This window comes from Lithobates pipiens, unplaced genomic scaffold, assembly GCF_037356315.1.
Source record: "Lithobates pipiens isolate NorthernLeopardFrog02 unplaced genomic scaffold, aLitPip1_a1.2 Scaffold_16, whole genome shotgun sequence".
Lineage (NCBI taxonomy): Eukaryota > Metazoa > Chordata > Amphibia > Anura > Ranidae > Lithobates > Lithobates pipiens.
In genome coordinates this window covers 1,978,224-1,995,930 of record NW_027507748.1, presented here as the reverse complement: position 1 = coordinate 1,995,930, position 17,707 = coordinate 1,978,224, and the positions used below count along the sequence as shown (strand labels likewise).

General features: G+C 50.0%; 1 protein-coding gene across 1 annotated transcript in view; it reads left to right on the top strand.

The window, feature by feature from the left end:
* The window catches only part of HSF2BP (heat shock transcription factor 2 binding protein), a 58,982-nt gene that overhangs the window by 18,733 nt on the left and 22,542 nt on the right, over positions 1-17,707 (top strand). The window contains exons 2-5 of the mRNA XM_077479465.1: positions 6,087-6,282; positions 6,441-6,523; positions 8,092-8,241; positions 13,006-13,138. Of these exons, the coding sequence (XP_077335591.1) occupies positions 6,129-6,282; positions 6,441-6,523; positions 8,092-8,241; positions 13,006-13,138 (520 nt within the window). The 5' untranslated portion in view covers positions 6,087-6,128. The remainder of the gene's footprint in view (positions 1-6,086; positions 6,283-6,440; positions 6,524-8,091; positions 8,242-13,005; positions 13,139-17,707) is intronic.

Here is a 17,707-nt window from a genome sequence, read left to right as displayed (position 1 = left end):
AATATCTCCTAAACCGTATAGGTTTAGGAGATATTTCTTGGACCTACAGGTAAGCCTTAATCTAGGCCTTAATCTAGGCTTACCTGTAGGTCAAAGTGGTTTGTAAGGGTTTACAGCCACTTTAATCCCCATTCATCTTCTAATGAAAAGTCCACTTGTGTCAACTAAGAAAAACCAAATCTGTGTCACCGTCACCAAGCAGAATGGCCACTCACCAGACGTCACCAACCAGTAAGCCTTCGGTTCATTCAACGGATAACCAATCCTCAATGCACTTCTCCCGTTAGCAATTCCTCAATGTCCGTGTATTCATACAAAATTAAATAGAACCAATATAATGTAAAACCGTTTCATCTTTAATAGAAAATGAATAAAAACATATTGCACTCACATTTCAATGTGTCTAATAGCCGACACCAAGCCTTTCCAGCAATGAGAAAAAACGTATAGGATAGGGCAAGCCAACGATGCTCCACAGGTGGTGATCTTCTCCCTTCCTGACGACGCTTAATTGCGAAACGCGTAGGAGCTGTGGGCGACATACTATCCTTGAATATCAGCCAGGAACAGGTCGGTTTAGTGGAGGGAGAAGACATTGAGGAATTGCTAACGGGAGAAGTGCATTGAGGATTGGTTATCCGTTGAATGAACCAAATTGGGCTTACTGGTTGGTGACGTCTGGTGAGTGGCCATTCTGCTTGGTGACGGTGGCACGGATGTGGTTTTTCTTAGTTGACACAAGTGGACTTTTCATTAGAAGATGAATGGGGATTAAGACGGCACAGTTGGAGTTTTCGAATGAACCATTGCACACGAAGGATGATATTTTTGCACACATATAAGTTGTTATAAATGTATTGTTTTGTGTACATTTTTATGATATTAACCACTTGCCGACCGCCGCACGACGATGTACGTTGACAGAATGGCACGGGCAGGCATATGGGCGTACCTGTACGTCCCTGCCTTCCCGCGGGTGGGGGGCCCGATCGGGCTCCCCCCCCCGGTGCCTGCGGTGGTCGGTATCCGTGCAGGAGCGATCCGGGATGAGGGGGCGGCCATTCATTCATGGCCACCCCCTCGCGATCGCTCCTGACGAATGGAAGTGAAGCATTGCATCACTTCCTCTCCTGTAATGTAAACACAGGCAGAGGAAGTGATGTGATCTCTCCTCCGTGTCGGTATTTTTCGTTCCGGCACCGAGGAGAGAGGATCGGTGAGTTGCACCAACACGACACTACACAGTAGAACATGCCAGGCACACTCACACCCCCCCTTTACCCCCCGATCACCCCCCCAATCACCCCTGCCCCCCCAGTCACAGTGACACCAATTGCATTTTTTTTTTGCATTGGTGTCATTTGTGACTGTAATAACTGTTAGGGCAGTTAGGGTTAGCCCCCTTTAGTTCTTATGTACCCCCCTAACCCCCCCAATAAAGGTTTAACCCCGTGATCACCCCCCGTCGCCAGTGTCACTAAGGCTGGGTTCACATTGCAGCGGTTTATGAGAACGAATGTGATTCGCACCGCACTGCAGTGCAAATCACATCCGATCTCTGTGCGATTCGAGTTCAGCCATACAGATAGTATACAGATAGTATACAGATAGTATGGCTGAATTCCCGCCGCACCCGCCGCAAACTCGCACGGGACCCTTTTTTTGGTCCGCAGCAGAATCGGATCGCATGGGTGTTCACACCATGTGATCCGATTCCTGTCCGAGTTTGCAGATCGCACTGCGATATGCGAACTGATCTGGGGGTGTCAGTAACATTTCACTGACACTCCCAGCAGTTCGCATAGGGCAGTGTGAACTGCCGCCGGGAGGCATGCGATGCGGGAAAACGCCGCGGATTCGTGGCGTTCCCGCATCGCTCCAGTGTGAACCCAGCCTAATAAGCGATCATTTTTCTGATCGCTGTATTAGTGTCACAGGTGACGCTAGTTAGGCAGGTAGGTATTTAGGTTCGCCGCAGCTTTTTATAGCGCCAGGGACCCCCATATACTACCGCATAAAGCCCCCTGATTGCCCCCTAGTTAACCCTTTCACCAGTGATCACCATATAACTGTTACAGGTGACGCTGGTTGGTTAGTTATTTTTTTATAGTTTCAGGGCACCCGCCATTTATTACCTAGTCTCACTAGTGTACCCCTAAATTTAGGGGTGTCTACTTTCCAAAATGGGGTCATTTGGGGGGGGTTTGTGCCATCTTGGCATTTTATGGCCTTCAAAACTGTAACGCCCTTAGAAAGCCTGAAGGCAGTGCTTGGTTTTCGGGGCCCCGTACGCGGCTAGGCTCCCAAAAAGTCCCACATATGTGGTATCCCCGTACTCAGGAGAAGCAGCAGAATTTATTTTGGGGTGTCATTTCACATACGCCCATAGCATGTGTGAGCAATATATCATTTAGTGACAACTTTGTGTAAAAAAAAAAAAAAATTTTTTTTTTGTCATTATTCAATCGCTTGAGGCAAAAAAATAAAATATTCAATGGGCTCATCATTCCTCTTATCAATTTCCTTAGGGGGTCTACTTTCCAAAATGGGGTCATTTGGGGGGGGTTTGTACTGCCCTGCCATTTTAGCACCTCAAGAAATGAGATAGGCAGTCGTAAACTAAAAGCTGCGTAAATTCCAGAAAACGTACCTTAGTTTGTAGATGTGACAACTTTTGCGCAAACCAATAAATATACAATTATTTACTTTTTTTTTACCAAAGACATGTGGCTGAATACATTTTGGCCTAAATGTATGACTAAAATTGAGTTTATTGGATTTTTCTAATAACAAAAAGTAGAAAATATCATTTTTTTTCAAAATTTGCGGTCTTTTTACGTTTATATCGCAAAAAATAAAAATCGCAGAGGCAGTCAAATACCTTTAAAAGAAAGCTCTATTTGTGGGAAGAAAAGGACGCAAATTTCGTTTGGGTGCAACATTGCATGACCGCGCAATTACCAGTTAAAGCAGTGCAGTGCCAAATTGTAAAAAGACCTCTGGTCATTGACCAGCAAAATGGTCCGGTCTGAAAGTGGTTAAAGCGGAGGTCCACCCTAAAGTGGACCTTCTGCTCATTGGAACCCTCCCCCCCTCCGGTGCCACAATCGGCACCTTTCAGGGGGGAGGGGGGTGCAGTTACCTGGATAATCCAGGTAACTGCACCCACTTCCGGGATAGCTCTCTGCGGAAAGGGGCGTAACTTACGCCCCTTTCCGCAAGTGCCCGTCCCTTCCCGCAAGTGCCCCGCTGCCTGCTGGGGCGCACACAGCTCCCAGAGGCAGCGGGGAGCGTCCTTATTGCGCAGCGCAATTCGCGCATGCGCAGTAGGGAACCGGGAAATGAAGCCGAAAGGCTCCATTTCCTGATTCCCATACCCAAGATGGCTGCGGCAGGACCCGACAGACGACCTAGCGATCGGCTTCGGGTGCCGACATCGCGGGCGTGCTGGACAGGTAAGTGTCACTATTTTAAAAGTCAGCAGCTGTAGTATTTGTAGCTGCTGGCTTTTAAAAAAAAAAAAAAAAACACGGAGTCCCGGCGGACTCCCGCTTTAAGGTGACACAGTGATCACTTAGTAAATATAGGCACTATTCCATTAAAGGTCATTTAGAGGGGTTGGGGGAGTAGTGAGTGGGAGGCGCCATCCCCCAAAATATATTGTACATTACTGTATTACTGCTGCTTTTTTTAGTTTTCCTTTCTTGTTTATACCAGCGCAGTTACATTTTTTTTTTATATTGATCCAGTCCAATGCAGAGGGTTGAGATATACTTCGAGATGCTGCCCCAGGCGTTTCCATTGACAGAAGCAAAGTAGGTTTCGTGATATCGTTGCTTTCTGAGAGAGCCTTGGCCTGGGCTAACCCTCTATGTTGTCTTGAGTTCCCCTCAGTTTGTGGCCTCCTGTAAAAGGGTATTTGAGGTTCCGCACGCTCCGCTTCTGCTGCCAAGTGCCTCATGTCCATCAAACAGAGTACGAGAACTGTTCCCGACTACGCCATTGAATTCCGTACTCTGGCAGCAGAGGTTGCTTGGAACGATGAGGCCCTCGTGGCTTTTTCTCATGGTCTCTCGGATTCCATCAAGGATGAGATATCAGCCCGTGTGCTTCAGAAACGAAGAGAGAACAATCTTTATTGTAAACTGGAGAAGTGCGAGTTCCATCGTGAACAGGTTACATTCCTGGGCTGTCATTTCCACTGCTGGTTTTTTCGATGGACCCAGAGAAACTGTTGGCAGTCCTACAGTGGCCCCGACCCGTGGATTTACATCCTCTGCAGCGTTTCCTGGGCTTTGCCAACTATTATCGGAAATTTATACGTAACTTCTCGTCTCTGGTCAAGCCCCTGACTGATATGACCAGAAAGGACGGTAACCCACAGAGTTGGTCTCCGGAGGCTATTAAGGCCTCTGAGACTCTCAAGGATGCCTTTGTTTCCTGTGTTGGCACATCCTGATCCTACGTTGCCTTTTATCCTAGAAGTTGATGCTTCTGAGACTGGAGTTGGCGCCCTTCTGTCACAACGTCCTAACTCTGAGAGCGCTATGCATCCGTGTGGTTACTTTTCCAAGAAATTGTCACCTGCGGAGTGCAATTATGAGATTGGTGACAGAGAGCTGTTGGTGATCATTTTAGCCCTGAAAGAATGGAGACATCTCCTTGAAGGTACCACTGTGCCCGTTCTTATTTTTACTGACCATAAGAATCTCACATTCTTGTCTGAGGCTAAGCGACTCTCTCCCAGAAGGGCGCGATGGGCTCTTTTCTTGTCGAGCTTTAATTACATTGTCTCATTCTTACCCGGTACTAAGAATGTAAGGGCTGATGCCTTGTCACCACAATTTTCCTCCACTTCCAAGTCGGAGTCGGTTCCGGTTCCTGTGATTCCTCCTGATCGTATCTTGGCTACGGTTCTCACCAGTCTCACTTCTCCTTTGGGTGATAATATTCTTGCTGCTCAGGTCCATGCTCCTCCTGATAAACCTTGTGACCGCTGCTTTGTCCCAGAGAGTCTCCGTACTGCAGTGCTCCAGACTTACCATTCTCCCAAGGCAGCTGGCCATCCTGGGAAGAATCAACCTTTAGTCTGCAACCACTTCACCACCTCAGTGCCTTGTCCTCACCCTGTACAGGTTGAGGACCATGGGGAGTATGAAGTACAGTCCATTGTTTACCCCCGTAGGTTCCGTGGGCCCATACAGTACCTGGTGTATTGGAAAGGGTACAGTCCGGAGGAACACTCTTGGGTCTCATCCTCGGACGTACATGCCCCTGTCCTACTCCGTGATTTCCATAGACTTTTTCCGCTCAAGCCTGGTGGTCCTCCGAGGAAGAAGGGTCGTTGCGGAGGGGGTACTGTCAGGGCTGGGCTCAGCCCTTCCTTCTCTGAGCTGGCCGCCCAGCTGTCGACAAATTGTCAGCTCCTATCTCTCCACAGTCACTCAGCTGTTGATGATATCCTGCTCGTCAGTCCTGCCTACTTAAGCCGTCCAGCCCAGGGGATCTCTGCCTTCACCTTGGTCACATCTTTAGAGACGCTCTCCTGTGTTCCTGTTATAAGACTTGCTTGGCTGACATTCCTTCTGGCTCCAGATCCTGCTTGCTGTTTTACTAAGCTCATCTCCGGCTTCCTGACATTTGGCTTGGCTGACTATCCGTTCCGGTTCCTGAACTCTGGCTATGCTTTGACTACATTTGTTCTATTTACTTTTATTATTAAACAAGTGTGATTTCTCTGTACTTCTGTCTCTGTCTGATTTCATGGTTTCTGACAATAAGATATTAGTGATCTCCAGGAGTTGAATGATAGATGATTGTAGTGCTCCGTGGCTGATGGGGATTGGTGTGCACCTTGGGTAGGGTGTGATGTTCACCTTCCAGCTCTTGTGGTCCTCGTGTCCCCACCACCACAGGCGTGTCATGGTCTTAGCTCAGCAGAGCCACCACCTTTGATTGGTCATCCATCTTCTCCATCATGCAGTGCACTCCTTTGTCTTATAACAATGGGTTGGACTGTTCTGTCTGTTCTCCCAGTCTTCCATGTATTAGAAATTCTCCTCACTTGCACAATATGTTGTTCACAGATACGGATGTCATACAAGCTTCCCCTATAGCTGCTGGCCCAGATGTCAAGTTCCTCGGAGGTGGAGTTTGTCCTGGTGAGGAGGCGGGACTTGGAGCGTCTGACCACTGAGGTGATGCAGATGAGGGAATTCCTGCCACAGATTGTGAACTCGGAGCTGGTGGAGAGTGTGCAGAGACTGGAGTCCGCAGAGAACGGTGAGTCACATGACTGGTCCGCCATCTCTGCTCATGGGTCGGATTTGGGAGGGAATATGAGTGTTGGGACGTGTTGATGGCCTTGTACCCCATCTGTGGAACATTAGGGGAGTTTAGTTCTAGAAAGTCTCCAATTCGTCTCATTTGTGTCCCCCCAGCGCTTGGGAATAAGGAGCAGGACTGTGACCACATCCGGGCCCGTCTGGAGGCGTCCCAAGGAGAATGTCTGAGGGCCAAAGAGGTGAGAAAACATCAACAACCCCAGATTATACCTGCCCTCCTCTATCCTCATACTGCACTCTTCTCTCTCCCCTCCTCTAACCTCATACTGCACTCTTCTCTCTCCCCTCCTCTGTCCTCGTACTGCACTCTTCTATCTCCTCCTCTGTCCTCATACTGCACTCTTCTCTCATCCCTCCTCTATCCTCATACTGCACTCTTCTCTCCCCTCCTCTGTCCTCGTACTGCACTCTTCTCTCATCCCTCCTCTAACCTCATACTGCACTCTTCTCTCCCCTCCTCTGTCCTCATACTGCACTCTTCTATCTCCTCCTCTGTCCTCATACTGCACTCTTCTGTCCCCTCCTCTGTCCTCATACTGCACTCTTCTGTCCCCTCCTCTGTCCTCATACTGCACTCTTCTGTCCCCTCCTCTGTCCTCATACTGCACTCTTCTGTCCCTCCTCTATCCTCGTACTACACTCTTCTATCCCCTTCTCTGTCCTCATACTACACTCTTCTGTCCCCTCCTCTGTCCTCGTACTGCACTCTTCTGTCCCCTCCTCTGTCCTCATACTGCACTCTTCTGTCCCCTCCTCTGTCCTCGTACTGCACTCTTCTGTCCCCTCCTCTGTCCTCATACTGCACTCTTCTGTCCCCTCCTCTGTCCTCGTACTGCACTCTTCTGTCCCCTCCTCTGTCCTCATACTGCACTCTTCTATCTCCTCCTCTGTCCTCATACTGCACTCTTCTATCTCCTCCTCTGTCCTCATACTGCACTCTTCTGTCCCCTCCTCTGTCCTCGTACTGCACTCTTCTGTCCCCTCCTCTGTCCTCGTACTGCACTCTTCTGTCCCCTCCTCTGTCCTCGTACTGCACTCTTCTGTCCCCTCCTCTGTCCTCATACTGCACTCTTCTGTCCCCTCCTCTGTCCTCATACTGCACTCTTCTGTCCCCTCCTCTGTCCTCATACTGCACTCTTCTGTCCCTCCTCTATCCTCATACTACACTCTTCTATCCCCTTCTCTGTCCTCATACTGCACTCTTCTGTCCCTCCTCTATCCTCATACTACACTCTTCTGTCCCCTCCTCTGTCCTCGTACTGCACTCTTCTCTCCCCTCCTCTGTCCTCATACTGCACTCTTCTGTCCCCTCCTCTGTCCTCATACTGCACTCTTCTGTCCCCTCCTCTGTCCTCATACTGCACTCTTCTCTCCCCTCCTCTGTCCTCATACTGCACTCTTCTCTCCCTTCCTCTGTCCTCATACTGCACTCTTCTGTCCCCTCCTCTGTCCTCATACTGCACTCTTCTCTCCCCTCCTCTGTCCTCATACTGCACTCCTCTGTCCCCTCCTCTGTCCTCATACTGCACTCCTCTGTCCCCTCCTCTGTCCTCATACTGCACTCTTCTATCCCCTCCTGTGTCCTCATACTGCACTCTTCTATCCCCTCCTCTGTCCTCATCTCCTATGTATATTCTGTAGAGAGACATATAATGTTCTGTGTGTTATATGAATAGGAGGAGGACTGCTCCTCTAGTAGTAGACATTGTGTGTCACATTGGGACTCCTTGTCCTCCTATTGGTACAGGAGAACCTGTCTCTGCTGGTCCAGCTGTCCACCCTGAGGGAGCAATCCGTCCAACCGGCCGACTTCTGCCCTCCAATGGGATCCTTCCTCTGCACACTACTCTGGAGCGTCTCCAACAGAGAGGAGACAGTGAAGAGCATTCTGGGAATGGTGAGTGATGGGGATAAATAGTGAGCAGGATGGGAATGGGATATGATCCGGGGTCACATGACACCCCATCTACAGTCCTAATTATCCAGGGTCACATGACACCCCATCTACAGTCCTGATTATCCAGGGTCACATGACACCCCATCTACAGTCCTAATTATCCAGGGTCACATGACACCCCATCTACAGTCCTGATTATCCAGGGTCACATGACACCCCATCTACAGTCCTAATTATCCAGGGTCACATGACACCCCATCTACAGTCCTGATTATCCAGGGTCACATGACACCCCATCTACAGTCCTAATTATCCAGGGTCACATGACACCCCATCTACAGTCCTAGTTATCCAGGGTCACATGACACCCCATATACAGTCCTGATTATCCAGGGTCACATGACACCCCATCTACAGTCCTAGTTATCAGGGGTCACATGACACCCCATCTACAGTCCTAGTTATCAGGGGTCACATGACACCCCATCTACAGTCCTAGTTATCCAGGGTCACATGACACCCCATCTACAGTCCTAGTTATCCGGGGTCACATGACACCCCATCTACAGTCCTGATTATCCAGGGTCACATGACACCCCATCTACAGTCCTAGTTATCCGGGGTCACATGACACCCCATCTACAGTCCTAGTTATCCAGGGTCACATGACACCCCATCTACAGTCCTAGTTATCCGGGGTCACATGACACCCCATATACAGTCCTGATTATCCAGGGTCACATGACACCCCATCTACAGTCCTGATTATCCAGGGTCACATGACACCCCATCTACAGTCCTGATTATCCAGGGTCACATGACACCCCATCTACAGTCCTAGTTATCAGGGGTCACATGACACCCCATCTACAGTCCTAGTTATCAGGGGTCACATGACACCCCATCTACAGTCCTAGTTATCCAGGGTCACATGACACCCCATCTACAGTCCTAGTTATCCGGGGTCACATGACACCCCATTTACAGTCCTAGTTATCCGGGGTCACATGACACCCCATATACAGTCCTGATTATCCAGGGTCACATGACACCCCATATACAGTCCTGATTATCCAGGGTCACATGACACCCCATCTACAGTCCTAATTATCCAGGGTCACATGACACCCCATATACAGTCCTGATTATCCGGGGTCACATGACACCCCATCTACAGTCCTAGTTATCCGGGGTCACATGACACCCCATCTACAGTCCTGATTATCCAGGGTCACATGACACCCCATCTACAGTCCTAGTTATCCGGGGTCACATGACACCCCATCTACAGTCCTGATTATCCAGGGTCACATGACACCCCATCTATAGTCCTAGTTATCAGGGGTCACATGACACCCCATCTACAGTCCTAGTTATCAGGGTTCACATGACACCCCATCTACAGTCCTGGTTATCTGAGGTCACATGACACCCAATCTACAGTCCTGGTTATCTGGGGTCACATGACACCCCATCTATAGTCCTAGTTATCAGGGGTCACATGACACCCCATCTATAGTCCTAGTTATCAGGGTTCACATGACACCCCATCTACAGTCCTGATTATCCAGGGTCACATGACACCCCATCTACAGTCCTGATTATCCAGGGTCACATGACACCCCATCTATAGTCCTAGTTATCAGGGGTCACATGACACCCCATCTACAGTCCTAGTTATCAAGGTTCACATGACACCCAATCTACAGTCCTGGTTATCTGGGGTCACATGACACCCCATCTATAGTCCTAGTTATCAGGGGTCACATGACATCCCATCTACAGTCCTAGTTATCCGGGGTCACATGACACCCCATCTACAGTCCTAGTTATCCAGGGTCACATGACACCCCATCTACAGTCCTAGTTATCAGGGGTCACATGACACCCCATCTACAGTCCTAGTTATCAGGGGTCACATGACACCCCATCTACAGTCCTAGTTATCCGGGGTCACATGACACCCCATCTACAGTCCTAGTTATCAGGGGTCACATGACACCCCATCTACAGTCCTAGTTATCCAGGGTCACATGACATCCCATCTACAGTCCTAGTTATCCGGGGTCACATGACACCCCATCTACAGTCCTGGTTATCTGAGGTCACATGACACCCCATCTACAGTCCTAGTTATCCGGGGTCACATGACACCCCATCTACAGTCCTAGTTATCCGGGGTCACATGGCACCCCATTTACAGTCCTAGTTATCCAGGGTCACATGACACCCCATCTACAGTCCTAGTTATCAGGGGTCACATGACACCCCATCTACAGTCCTAGTTATCAGGGGTCACATGACACCCCATCTACAGTCCTAGTTATCCAGGGTCACATGACACCCCATCTACAGTCCTAGTTATCAGGGGTCACATGACACCCCATCTACAGTCCTAGTTATCAGGGGTCACATGACACCCCATCTACAGTCCTAGTTATCCGGGGTCACATGACACCCCATCTACAGTCCTAGTTATCCGGGGTCACATGACACCCCATCTACAGTCCTGATTATCCAGGGTCACATGACACCCCATCTACAGTCCTGATTATCCGGGGTCACATGACACCCCATCTACAGTCCTGATTATCCGGGGTCACATGACACCCCATCTACAGTCCTGATTATCCGGGGTCACATGACACCCCATCTACAGTCCTAGTTATCCGGGGTCACATGACACCCCATCTACAGTCCTGATTATCCGGGGTCACATGACACCCCATCTACAGTCCTGATTATCCGGGGTCACATGACACCCCATCTACAGTCCTGATTATCCGGGGTCACATGACACCCCATCTACAGTCCTAGTTATCCGGGGTCACATGACACCCCATCTACAGTCCTGGTTATCTGAGGTCACATGACACCCAATCTACAGTCCTGGTTATCTGGGGTCACATGACACCCCATCTATAGTCCTAGTTATCAGGGGTCACATGACACCCCATCTACAGTCCTAGTTATCAGGGTTCACATGACACCCCATCTACAGTCCTGGTTATCTGAGGTCACATGACACCCAATCTACAGTCCTGGTTATCTGGGGTCACATGACACCCCATCTATAGTCCTAGTTATCAGGGGTCACATGACACCCCATCTATAGTCCTAGTTATCAGGGTTCACATGACACCCCATCTACAGTCCTGATTATCCAGGGTCACATGACACCCCATCTACAGTCCTGATTATCCAGGGTCACATGACACCCCATCTATAGTCCTAGTTATCAGGGTTCACATGACACCCCATCTACAGTCCTGATTATCCAGGGTCACATGACACCCCATCTACAGTCCTAATTATCCAGGGTCACATGACACCCCATCTACAGTCCTGATTATCCAGGGTCACATGACACCCCATCTATAGTCCTAGTTATCAAGGTTCACATGACACCCAATCTACAGTCCTGGTTATCTGGGGTCACATGACATCCCATCTACAGTCCTAGTTATCAGGGTTCACATGACACCCCATCTACAGTCCTGGTTATCTGAGGTCACATGACACCCCATCTATAGTCCTAGTTATCCGGGGTCACATGACACCCCATCTACAGTCCTAGTTATCCGGGGTCACATGACACCCCATCTATAGTCCTAGTTATCAGGGTTCACATGACACCCCATCTACAGTCCTGATTATCCAGGGTCACATGACACCCCATCTACAGTCCTAGTTATCAGGAGTCACATGACACCCCATCTACAGTCCTAGTTATCAGGGGTCACATGACACCCCATTTACAGTCCTAGTTATCAGGGGTCACATGGCACCCCATTTACAGTCCTAGTTATCCAGGGTCACATGACACCCCATCTACAGTCCTAGTTATCCGGGGTCACATGACACCCCATCTACAGTCCTAGTTATCAGGGGTCACATGACACCCCATCTACAGTCCTAGTTATCCAGGGTCACATGACATCCCATCTACAGTCCTAGTTATCCGGGGTCACATGACACCCCATCTACAGTCCTGGTTATCTGAGGTCACATGACACCCCATCTACAGTCCTAGTTATCCGGGGTCACATGACACCCCATCTACAGTCCTAGTTATCCGGGGTCACATGGCACCCCATTTACAGTCCTAGTTATCCAGGGTCACATGACACCCCATCTACAGTCCTAGTTATCCGGGGTCACATGACACCCCATCTACAGTCCTAGTTATCCGGGGTCACATGACACCCCATCTACAGTCCTGGTTATCAAGGGTCACATGACACCCCATCTACAGTCCTAGTTGTCCAGGGTCACATAATGCCCTAACTTCAGTCCTAGATCTCCAGGGTCGTATGATGTCTTGTCTACAGTTCTAGTCCTAGATCTCCAGGGTCGTATGATGCCTTGTCTACAGTCCTAGTCCTAGATCACCAGGGTTGTATGATGCCTTGTCTACAGTCCTAGTCCTAGATCTCCAGGGTTGTATGATGCCCTGTCTACAGTTCTAGTCCTAGATCACCAGGGTCGTATGATGCCCTGTCTACAGTCCTAGTCCTAGATCACCAGGGTTGTATGATGCCCTGTCTACAGTCCTAGTCCTAGATCTCCAGGGTTGTATGATGCCCGGTCTACAGTCCTAGTCCTAGATCACCAGGGTCGTATGATGCCTTGTCTACAGTTCTAGTCCTAGATCTCCAGGGTTTTATGATGCCTTGTCTACAGTCCTACTCCTAGATCTCCAGGTCCTAGTTGTCCAGGCTCATATGATGTCCTGTCTACTATATTCTCTGTCTCTCCTTACAGGATAAATGTGCTGAGTTCTTCATGTTGGTCTCCCAGACTGTGAGCAGGTTTGTGGATGGTCTGGGTGACAAGCCGCTGGATGATGATGATGAAGATGGCTGCTATGTGCTTGGGCTTGCCGGTATAGTAACCAGTGAGTAACCAGAGGATCCTGGGAAATGATGGTAATGGAGGGATTCCAGAATCTGGGGACACAAATGGGCAGGAAGGCTCTGATGGGGACACAGATGTATGGGAAGGCTCTGATGGGGACACAGATGTATGGGGAGGCTCTGATGGGGACACAGATGTATGGGGGAGGCTCTGATGGGGACACAGATGTATGGGGGAGGCTCTGATGGGGACACAGATGGATGGGAAGGCTCTGATGGGGACACAGATGTATGGGAAGGCTCTGATGGGGACACAGATGTATGGGAAGGCTCTGATGGGGACACAGATGTATGGGGGGGGGGGCTCTGATGGGGACACAGATGTATGGGGAGGCTCTGATGGGGACACAGATGTATGGGGGGGGGGGGGGGCTCTGATGGGGACACAGATGCATGGGGAGATTCTGATGGGGACACAGATGTATGGGGAGGCTCTGATGAGGACACAGATATATGGGGAGGCTCTGATGGGGACACAGATGTATGGGGGGGGGCTCTGATGGGGACACAGATGTATGGGGAGGCTCTGATGGGGACACAGATGGAAGGGGAGGCTCTTATGGGGACACAGATGTATGGGGAGATTCTGATGGGGACACAGATGTATGGGGAGGCTCTGATGGGGACACAGATATATGGGGAGGCTCTGATGGGGACACAGATGTATGGGGGGGGGGGCTCTGATGGGGACACAGATGTATGGGGAGGCTCTGATGGGGACACAGATGGATGGGGAGGCTCTGATGGGGACACAGATGTATGGGAAGGCTCTGATGGGGACACAGATGTATGGGGGGGGGGGCTCTGATGGGGACACAGATGTATGGGAAGGCTCTGATGGGGACACAGATGTATGGGGGGGGGCTCTGATGGGGACACAGATGTATGGGGAGGCTCTGATGGGGACACAGATGGAAGGGGAGGCTCTTATGGGGACACAGATGTATGGGGAGATTCTGATGGGGACACAGATGTATGGGAAGGCTCTGATGGGGACACAGATGTATGGGGAGGCTCTGATGGGGACACAGATGTATGGGGGGGGGAAGGCTCTGATGGGGACACAAATGTATGGGGAGGCTCTGACGGGGACACAGATGTATGGGGAGGCTCTGATGGGGACACAGATGTATGGGGAGGCTCTGATGGGGACACAGATGTATGGGGAGGCTCTGATGGGGACACAGATGTATGGGGGGGGGGGCTCTGATGGGGACACAGATGTATGGGGAGGCTCTGATGGGGACACAGATGTATGGGGGGGCTCTGATGGGGACACAGATGGATGGGAAGGCTCTGATGGGGACACAGATGTATGGGGAGGCTCTGATGGGGACACAGATGTATGGGAAGGCTCTGATGGGGACACAGATGTATGGGAAGGCTCTGATGGGGACACAGATGGATGGGAAGGCTCTGATGGGGACACAGATGTATGGGGAGGCTCTGATGGGGACACAGATGTATGGGAAGGCTCTGATGGGGACACAGATGAATGGGGAGGCTCTGATGGGGACACAGATGTATGGGGAGGCTCTGATGGGGACACAGATGGATGGGAAGGCTCTGATGGGGACACAGATGGATGGGAAGGCTCTGATGGGGACACAGATGTATGGGAAGGCTCTGATGGGGACACAGATGTATGGGAAGGCTCTGATGGGGACACAGATGTATGGGGAGGCTCTGATGGGGACACAGATGTATGGGAAGGCTCTGATGGGGACACAGATGTATGGGAAGGCTCTGATGGGGACACAGATGTATAGGGGGGGCTCTGATGGGGACATAGATGTATGGGAAGGCTCTGATGGGGACACAGATGGATGGGGAGGCTCTGATGGGGACACAGATGGATGGGGAGGCTCTGATGGGGACACAGATGTATGGGGAGGCTCTGATGGGGACACAGATGTATGGGGGGGCTCTGATGGGGACACAGATGTATGGGGAGGCTCTGATGGGGACACAGATGTATGGGGGGGGCTCTGATGGGGACACAGATGTATGGGGAGGCTCTGATGGGGACATAGATGTATGGGAAGGCTCTGATGGGGACACAGATGGATGGGAAGGCTCTGATGGGGACACAGATGGATGGGAAGGCTCTGATGGGGACACAGATGTATGGGGAGGCTCTGATGGGGACACAGATGGATGGGAAGGCTCTGATGGGGACACAGATGTATGGGGAGGCTCTGATGGGGACACAGATGGATGGGAAGGCTCTGATGGGGACACAGATGTATGGGGAGGCTCTGATGGGGACACAGATGGATGGGAAGGCTCTGATGGGGACACAGATGGATGGGAAGGCTCTGATGGGGACACAGATGTATGGGAAGGCTCTGATGGGGACACAGATGGATGGGGAGGCTCTAATGGGGACATAAATGTGCGGGGCGACTTTGACAGGACCACAGGTGTAAGGCCTAAAGCACACTAAATGTTTGGCCCTGGTGCACAAAGCTCCGGCATTTAGGTGCTAGAGGAGGATACAGGTGCACCATCCATCCTTGCTGATGGCAGCCTTTGAAATTCTAGTCCAAGGCTGAGGATTCATTTATAAATAACTTTTTTTTTTTCCCCGGCCCACCAATATCTGTAAAAATATGTTGTGGCCCTCAAAGTAAAAAGTTTGCAGACCCTTGCTCTAGTCATATAAAGATCTCTATAGAGGAATCAGGACCTCCTTCCTCCTGCCGGTGACCCCTCTAGTGATATAAAGATCTATATAGAGGAATCAGGACCTCCTTCCTCCTCCTGGTGACCCCTCTAGTGATATAAAGATCTATATAGAGGAATCAGGACCTCCTTCCTCCTGCCGGTGACCCCTCTAGTGATATAAAGATCTATATAGAGGAATCAGGACCTCCTTCCTCCTGCTGGTGACCCCTCTAGTGATATAAAGATCTATATAGAGGAATCAGGACCTCCTTCCTCCTGCTGGTGACCCCTCTAGTGATATAAAGATCTATATAGAGGAATCAGGACCTCCTTCCTCCTGCTGGTGACCCCTCTAGTGATATAAAGATCTATATAGAGGAATCAGGACCTCCTTCCTCCTCCTGGTGACCCCCCTAGTGATATAAAGATCTATATAGAGGAATCAGGACCTCCTTCCTCCTGCTGGTGACCCCTCTAGTGATATAAAGATCTATATAGAGGAATCAGGACCTCCTTCCTCCTGCCGGTGACCCCTCTAGTGATATAAAGATCTATATAGAGGAATCAGGACCTCCTTCCTCCTGCTGGTGACCCCTCTAGTGATATAAAGATCTATATAGAGGAATCAGGACCTCCTTCCTCCTGCCGGTGACCCCTCTAGTGATATAAAGATCTATATAGAGGAATCAGGACCTCCTTCCTCCTGCTGGTGACCCCTCTAGTGATATAAAGATCTATATAGAGGAATCAGGACCTCCTTCCTCCTCCTGGTGACCCCCCTAGTGATATAAAGATCTATATAGAGGAATCAGGACCTCCTTCCTCCTGCTGGTGACCCCTCTAGTGATATAAAGATCTATATAGAGGAATCAGGACCTCCTTCCTCCTGCTGGTGACCCCTCTAGTGATATAAAGATCTCTATAGAGGAATCAGGACCTCCTTCCCCCTGCCGGTGACCCCTCTAGTGATATAAAGATCTATATAGAGGAATCAGGACCTCTTTCCTCCTGCCGGTGACCCCTCTAGTGATATAAAGATCTATATAGAGGAATCAGGACCTCCTTCCTCCTGCCGGTGACCCCTCTAGTGATATAAAGATCTATATAGAGGAATCAGGACCTCCTTCCTCCTGCCGGTGACCCCTCTAGTGATATAAAGATCTATATAGAGGAATCAGGACCTCCTTCCTCCTGCCGGTGACCCCTCTAGTGATATAAAGATCTATATAGAGGAATCAGGACCTCCTTCCTCCTGCTGGTGACCCCTCTAGTGATATAAAGATCTATATAGAGGAATCAGGACCTCCTTCCTCCTGCTGGTGACCCCTCTAGTGATATAAAGATCTATATAGAGGAATCAGGACCTCCTTCCTCCTGCTGGTGACCCCTCTAGTGATATAAAGATCTATATAGAGGAATCAGGACCTCCTTCCTCCTGCTGGTGACCCCTCTAGTGATATAAAGATCTATATAGAGGAATCAGGACCTCCTTCCTCCTGCTGGTGACCCCTCTAGTGATATAAAGATCTATATAGAGGAATCAGGACCTCCTTCCTCCTGCTGGTGACCCCTCTAGTGATATAAAGATCTATATAGAGGAATCAGGACCTCCTTCCTCCTGCTGGTGACCCCTCTAGTGATATAAAGATCTATATAGAGGAATCAGGACCTCCTTCCTCCTGCTGGTGACCCCTCTAGTGATATAAAGATCTATATAGAGGAATCAGGACCTCCTTCCTCCCGCTGGTGACCCCTCTAGTGATATAAAGATCTATATAGAGGAATCAGGACCTCCTTCCTCCTGCTGGTGACCCCTCTAGTGATATAAAGATCTATATAGAGGAATCAGGACCTCCTTCCTCCTGCCGGTGACCCCTCTAGTG